Here is an 8,324-nt window from a genome sequence, read left to right on the forward strand (position 1 = left end):
AAAGCAATATTGGTGATTAAAAGTAATAGAAGCCAGCATTAATAAAGCACCTGAGCTGGGCCCAGCACTGTGTCGAGTTTTTCTGTGCATTACCTCACAATGACTTGTCCCAGCACTCCCAGGCATGGGGCTATGTTGCGTCTCCACCATATAGAAGGTCACAGCCTGGGTCACCAACCCGCCGAATGTGGAGCAGGACGCTAACACAGGCCTGTCTGACCAGACAGTCTGTACCCTTAACCCCCACACTGCAATAGGACCACAGAATTCCCTTTTAAGTCAATAAGAACTGTGTGACTGAAATGTCCACTGCAATTGTTTTAATTTAGGAAGTTCTCTTAAGCTTTCTGGATTTAAGGGGAAAAAAAAAGTACTCTCTTTCGTATTCTCCTTAGACTCATAGAGCCCCTACTTCAATTCTCAGCTTATAAAATGATTCATTAGTATTTATGATATTCTTGAATCCAGAGTCCCGACCCCTTTCCCTGTGAGGCAAGTGTTGCCTTTTGTGTTCTCTGATTAACTTTGGAGCAGAAAATGTATTTTCTCTTATGCGGCTATCAGGGTCCCAAGGGTGGCTTCTCTCCATAGAAGTGATTGAGGGTGGGAGGAATCAATGCTCTCACAAGTATAAAGAGATGCCTTATTTTTTGGAGTACTGGAAGTGAACCTCACCCCACCCCACCCCAGTAGAGAAGTAATCACATTGCTGGTGTCTGAGGCTCTCTGCTCTATTCCAGAACCACACCCCTACCTGTTTATTTGCCAAATGCACCCGGAAGAGGACCTGGCCCAGGATGTGGTCCAGCCTCCCTTACTGGAACTAGGATTCATTTTCCCCTAGCTACAGTGTCACCACCTTGCCTGAAACCAGACCCTTGAGACATTGTGGGCTCTGTAGGTTTCAGAGCTCAGTAGTCCGGCTAGGAACCTTCCTTCCTGTGCATTCAGAGTTGAAAGCCACACATTTATTTTGTAGGTTTTGTCCAGCTTTATTGAGAGATAATTGACCTACATTGTGTAAGTTAAAGGTATACAACATGATGATTTGATATATAAGCATGCATTTGAATCACTGCACGTTTATAAGTAGAGATTACCTAGAAAGAATGAAATTGCAGTAGCTTCTAATTAATCATCTAAACCCTTCAACATGTCGCTTTAAATGGCATTTTCCAAATAAAATATAGCCACAGGTTTTTACAAAAAAGGTGATGTACTTATTTCCCAAATGAAACCTGAACTATAATCATGGCATGTTATTTGCCTTCCAAAACACAATATAGCTTTCTAAAACAAGAAAGATCTTTTCATCCTATTTATTCCATTGTTGGCCATTTATCTTCCTCCCATTTGAGAGCACATATTTGCTGAAAACTAAAATTCAGCAGTTCACAGTGGAGTTTCTTGGGTTTTAGTGCAAGTTAATTTTGCCCTCCAGTGAGATATGTTGGTGGAAGAGTTTGCAAGCACCTGGTACTCAGCAGAATCTTATCTAAAATGTCATCTTTATTGATCCACTGTTCCCAGTGGTAATCTCTCGTCATTGAATTGTTTAAACAATAGTGTATTAGTATGCACATAAAAATACAGTCAATCAGTTCTCAAGATCTATAAAAGAGAAAATGCATTAACTTTTTTAAAAAAATTTTTAGATGTAAGCGTCAGAAAATCGAAAATCAAGTATAGTGTCTTGATTCAGAGATTTTAAGTCTGATAAACTAGTGCCACATCATTTGTTTTCAAGCTTGAAGACAGTTTATGCATATAGATTTTCTACTATCTACAGTTAAAATGCATTAAATATAGATAATTAAACATTTATATTAATTGACTTTAAAATGGTGAACTGGAGGGATTATTCCCCCAACCTGCTCTAACCAAGGGGAGGGCAGCTAATACTGCTGTGTTTGGTCTGGCTCTACTGGCTTTTCTCCTGTTATTGCTGTTAACCAATTTCAAAGTGGATGAAGCTGAAAGTTTGTAAATAGATTATCATCTGAAAGGCAATTTTATTTCACTAGAAGTGGCTTTATTATGTGAAGACGAGTAAAAATGTAATTCGGACCCCTGATCAGATGCGCTTAGTCTGGTAGCAGCGAATGGTTTCGTTTGTTAATTTACCCTTTCAGAATTTCTGCAGCCAGTCTTTAAATAGAGCAATTTTGCATTTGGAGGAAAAACAAACTCTGCACTGTCCAAGAATATAATTGAATATTACCCCATACCCATGTACAATAATTACCTTTCAAGTCATTTCCCATTGCTTGACATCATAGTAGGAATTGCTTAATCATGTTATAATTTCATTATATAGAGATTACAATGGCAAAGTGATGTAAGTTGGAGGCTTTGAAAATTAAGTTATAATGAAAACAAAACCTTTTATGCACGTTTAAAGCACTTATTTCAATGTAAAATTATACATAATGTCGCCCAATTTTTGTATAAATGTTATTGTCGATAGAGTTTTAAAATTCATCCATTTAAAACATTAGCACTAAAAACCACACAACCTGCCTTAATACCATGGTTATAATGCCTGAGGTCCCAGTTCTGTAGTGATCTGTATGGGAACGAATGCATTTCTATGGCAGTTACTGCTTCAGTCTTATGCATTATGTAACAGAACCTCTACTTAGGAACTGGATCCATCTCCATCCCTATGCCGTTGGTGATACGGACCCATGGCTCATTACAACGGTTATTTTCATCTTGAAAGATTCCTGACTGGTTGTAAAAAGTATTGAATTTTCTAATTAAATAGCATCAGCTTAAAACTTTGTCTTTTTGGAAAGTACAGGCACAGAATGCAATAAACAAATAGCACATAACTCTTACGTGCCAGAGGTCAGAATTTTCCCGAAGGTGTTATGGAGTACAAACGAGAACGAGACATCGGATGTCCAATCTCTGAGATTGGACATAATTATTTACTGCCTCGGTGCTATGTGGTATTAACGTTATTTACTGCCTCGGTGCTATGTGGTATTAACATTACACTTGATGGAAAAATTAGTTTTACTTTTTGAAAAATACATGATTTTTGGTATAAGAACTGTTTTTATTTTACGATGAATTCATCATAATGTCCTATGTAAATCTAGTTAGGGGCTTTGTGTTTCATTCAAATCCATTAATTTTTTTCTTTTGGTAATAAAAGAATCAAACAGATATAGTTTGGGGCTAAGGGATAAGGTATAAATAAACATACCCAACTCATGTCTAACCCAGATATCTCATGTTTTCCATGTTGATGATTGTAACACCAACGTTTATTGAATACTCACTGTGTGTGTGCTGAGTATTATCTTATTTAGTTCTCGTAAGTACTATAACAGGTACTATAACAGGTACTATTACTACTGCTTGAGTACATATGAGGAAGCTGAGGCTCAGAGTGGCGAATTTTCCCAGTGTCCCACAGCTGTGAAGTGGTAGAAATGGGATTTGTCTCTGCGAAGCCTTTTCTTCATACTTTAAGTTTTGTCAATGTTCCTGTTCTGAGTTATTTAAAACGCCATAGCCTACGGTTCATGATTTATTTTATTATTGTTATTATCCTTAACAACAATAGTAATGATTATTTATTGGTCAACTACTGTGTGCATTGTGCTATGCATATTTCCCAGTGTCCAATTTAGTCTTCCACAAAACCCTTTGAAATAGGCATGGTTATCCCCATTTTATAAATGAGCAAATGGGGTCCAGTGAGGTGAACTAACCTGTCAACCAGCCTAGGGTCATCTGGGTAGGAAACAGAGGAGCTCCGATCCATCCCCAGGTTTATTGGATTCCATCGCCCAGGGCTGCTCTTAGCCACTCTGCAGTTGCGACTCCCAGTTTAACTCCTTGTTCATCTTCAGTAGCGGCTTCTGTTTCTTATGTGTATGTCACATCTACAACTAGACTGTCTCATCCACAACTAGACTGCTCAATCACATAGCAGGCACATAGTAGTTATTTATTGATAAACTGATTTTGTTCTGTTCTCTGAAGTAGCCCAAATATGAAAGAGATGATGGATCAAATATCTGAAAGTAAAGGATGTGTACACTCTCCTTTGATGTGCAAAAGTGACTTAAGAGGGGTCATCCTCGATATAAAACAGCCACTTGAAAAGCATTCCCAGCTTCTCCTACTTGGAGGAAATGGGTGAGGGCAGAGCCCTGGGGACCACTCTTCAGATAACAATAGAAAATAAAGGAGAGGCGGCCTGCCTTCTCTGAGCTCCTGTTCCTGATAAGAAACTGTGCAGGGTGCTCGGGTCAGCTACCACTATTAATGCGGCTGTTAGCTAACTCACGTCATACTTCAAGGACATAAGCCACTGCAGCCAAGAATCACAGAAACACATCAAAGGCACCGCAGGGATCATAGGATCTGTAGGGTTCATCTACAAAATCTCACACAAATGGTCGCCGCAGTCCCTGCTTCACCCTTTCTGGAGTTCACGTTCCGTTTTCTGGCCAGCTTTTAATGTTCAGAAAATTCTTTCTTGTGCTGAGCCAAAATCTATCTCCTTGAAACTTTCAGCTGTTGATCCAATTGCTTTGTCTTGCAACTCCACAGAATCTTTTTAATTTCTCAATCATTTGCCATCTTTTCTATACTTGAAGCCGGAAGGGCTGCTGTCACCTCCATCAAGCTTTCTCTTTTTAGGATTTAATAAGCCCAGTTCCTTGGGGCTTATTGAGCTGTTTGCCTCTGCTCTTGCACAGGGACACTCTCGTCTTTGTCAGTGGTTTTTAAAATATGATAAAACAAATTTCTTTTGTTTCTAAACCTGAGAGTGTTTTTTAATATAAGATACCTTTACAATTTTTTACTCTTTTCCATGTTTAAATTCCCACATAATAATAGTTCCCAATTGAATGTGTTACACCACCTTCTTAATAAAAATATCAAGCAAGTATGGTCGAAAGAGCACTGAACTGAGAGTCTGGAAACCCAAATTCATCCCTGACCCTGCCTCTAACTCACCAAGTGACCTCAGATGAGCTATTTAACTTTGTAAACTCTAGTTCCTCATCCGTAAATTGGGCACGATACTTCCCACCTGTTTCACAGATCATGAGGGTCAAATAAGCTACTGCATGAGAAATTGCTTTCTAAACCAGCGAGGGCTCTACCCAGATGTTAGCAAACAAGGCAGACATTTCTCCCTTAAACTCAGCTTTGTAAGGACTGCTAGAACTACATGCAATAAGAGAGTCAGCTGTTTTTCAATTTCACCTGCATCACTGCACACTGCTTGAGAATAGGGCCTGTTTCTTATATCATCACATCTCTAACCCCTAGCTCGGTGCCTGGCACAGGGAAAGATCATGTTAAATGTTTTTGGATGATCAGAAAAAGAAGGGCAGAGGAATGGCTGTGGTACGGTTGAAGACCCCCACTTCATCATCTTGGCTCCACTCCCTTGGACTTAACTCCAGTTTGTCACTGTCCTGACAGTGGCTCTGCACAAGTTTGATCTGATTTTGTTTGAGTAAAATGGAGTCCCACCATTACTGTTTTTGCCTTTACTCTGGGCATTGACACTTAAGATCACGGGCTTTGTTTCACAATCATTTATTCACCTTTTCAAAAAACATTCAGTATTTATTGAGCATCTATTACATACCAGCCCTGTCTTATGCTCACCACCTTCCGAAACTGACCCTGGTGAACTCACGACCCAGAAGTTTGGTTTCTTTGGTCCTTAGTTGCCTGGGCTAAGGAAAAGAGAAGAAGAGTGTTGTCTTAATCACCTCCTCTCTGAGCCTGTTCTGATTTTCTCCAGCTCAGGGAGGTCTTACCCAACCAACCGCTGAACTACTATTACATGAATTTTCAGAAGTACTCAGAAGGCACTCATTTGCTGGCAATGGCATCAAGAACTCAAATACTTAGTACACCATTGGGCATACATAAAGTGCACAGGAAACATCTGAGTAAAACAGTTGTTTATTTCATGCCATTTGTTGGAAACCAACCAAACCTTGCTAATAACTTATGCAGTAGTTCTCTTCATCCAAACCATCCAAATGGCTGTCACGACAACAAAAAGAAAACCTCAAGCCAAGTTCATATTCCCAGCAAATTTAACAGACCTTCCTACCACTAATAAAATTACAGATCACCTGACATTGTGTTTTCCGTATGTGTTGTACAGTTTATGTATCTATATTTCTCAACAACATTTTATTTTAATTCATGTTTATTTGGTAGCCTTTTTAGGATGTTGAATGGTGATTGAGTTTATTATGTCATTCAGCCTGCACTATTTTGCATTCGTACAGCTCTGGCTCATGAAGAGGTCTAGAACTATGATCATTAAGTTTTGAATCTTGCTTAAGTTTCCCCAATGCTAATTAGCATAACCCTTTAGTTCTTTGGCCCTGTCCTTTTCCCCTTCCCCCTCCCTGCCAGTTCTCCACACTTAGTTTTTCTTTTCCTTTATAGTGAAAGGAAATAGTGCCCTTGTCACTATTTCTTCACGTCTATGAAGCTGCCCTTGTTGTCACTATTTCTTCACATCTTACACTGCATAGTCTTATCACGTCTGTAGCCACCTCCATTCCAGCATCGACATTCAGCCCACATCCCAGGAGAGATGGTGATTCCTAAGTCATTGTCCTTCTGATGTTACAGTTTAGGAATTCCGGGCCAGGCCAGCAGCTAACATGTCTGTGGTTCCCCTTCCCACAGGTGAAGAAGACCTGAGTGTGGAAGAAGACGAGGAAGTGTTGACTCTGCTGTACGACCCATGTCTGAACTGTTACTTTGATCCCCAGACTGGGAAATACTACGAGTTGGTATAATCTCTCCTTCCAGGTCAAATAATGGCTGTCCCCAGGCGGAGCTGGACAGCAGTTCTGACTGTTAAGTTGACACCACAATGTGTGTGTCGGGTAGGCCCACAGAATCAAAAGTGACTGAGGTTTATTTTGTAAATAATGTTTACTGTTAAGAATACCTACATTCTTTTTGTAGATGTGTGTGACTTTTTGGAATTGTGAAGGAATTAATACAGACACAAGATTTTAGGACTTTGAATTGGTTGGTATTTGTTGGTTCTCATCCTACATATAATTTTGTTTATTTTGTATAATTTTATGTAACCAAATTAAGAATTATTAATTCACAAGTTTTGCAGTGTTAATCTGTAAATGATGGCTTGGAATACAGAAAATGTATTCTTGTTTAAAAGATATTTGGGTACCTTTTATTTTATTACCTATTTGTATTAAAAATAAAGTATGACGGTCAGAAGAATACCTTTTAAACTGCTTCTTTTTATTTATTCCACTTTCTTTACCAGAATATTCCTAGATGACATTTATCTTTCCTTAGACTCTTAGTAAAGGAAATATTATGAACTGGTCAGACTTTATGATCGCATTTTGTTGGCACTGGCCTCACTATTTCTATTTCATTATGGTTCATCCAGAGTTTGTTAAAGATCACAATATTGTTAATCACTTAAGCTGCTTAGCACTATGCTTTGCTTTTTTTGTTTTACTAATTATCTCTGAATTTTAATAATATGATTCAAACCTAACTCCATGGATCCAGATTTAACAAGTCACCCATTTGAGCACTACTTCTGTGACTTGGGCCTAGAGAGATTGGGGAACCTTCCTCTGGTCTTCAGGGTTATGACACTATAACTCTGCTTTTTGCATCACAAGGAAGAAATTATGTGCGTCCTGAATTTGAGTTGATGGCCTTGAATCGTGTGCCAAGTATTTTGATATTGAGCTCAAGGAAGCACTTATTGTATTAGCCGGCATATTTTGTTATTTAGTAAAAAATTTTTTTTACTAAAGAGTACCATTGAAAATGAAAAATTATTGGTGTTGGATATAATGGCAGTACTATAATTTCATTTAATATTACTTGGTAGAGGAAATAAGAGCTTTTTCTTCAGGAGTAGATTTGGGCTCCTGTTCAAAGGATCATACATTATTTAGAACCATGTTTGTGTTTGATAAGCTTTTAATCCTATTGTTCACAAAGTATACCTTTGTTATGAATTTCTCTCCAAGATCTTATACTTACAAAATGCAAATAAATCAGGCTTCAGAAAGCGTGCAGAATGATGAAATAATTGGGTTATCTTGAGTATGACCTTGAAGATTGGAGTAGGGCTTAGAAAGCGTTGTTCCTGCTTTAGTCAGACTCAGGATCATCCACATAAATAAGGGAGTCGATTAAAAGTTTGTACTAGTTAGGACATGTAGCTACAAATATCAAAAACATCATAAGCCAAAAAGTACTTAAAGATACAAGAGTGCCTCATGAACCCCAAAGCAGAATGCTACAAAGCCTCTAGATGG

General features: G+C 38.5%; 1 protein-coding gene across 6 annotated transcripts in view; it reads left to right on the forward strand.

Annotated features, from left to right (window-relative positions):
* The window catches only part of CUNH3orf67 (chromosome unknown C3orf67 homolog), a 211,036-nt gene extending 203,774 nt beyond the window's left edge, over window positions 1-7,262 (forward strand). For all 6 annotated transcript variants that reach the window (XM_025050713.1, XM_006917500.3, XM_025050714.1 and 3 more), the window contains one exon: window positions 6,694-7,262. In XM_025050713.1, the coding sequence (XP_024906481.1) occupies window positions 6,694-6,806 (113 nt within the window). In that variant the 3' untranslated portion in view covers window positions 6,807-7,262. The remainder of the gene's footprint in view (window positions 1-6,693) is intronic.
* Window positions 7,263-8,324: the final 1,062 nt, after the last annotated feature.

Source organism: Pteropus alecto, unplaced genomic scaffold (genome assembly GCF_000325575.1).
Source record: "Pteropus alecto unplaced genomic scaffold, ASM32557v1 scaffold75, whole genome shotgun sequence".
In the NCBI taxonomy this organism is placed as follows: domain Eukaryota; kingdom Metazoa; phylum Chordata; class Mammalia; order Chiroptera; family Pteropodidae; genus Pteropus; species Pteropus alecto.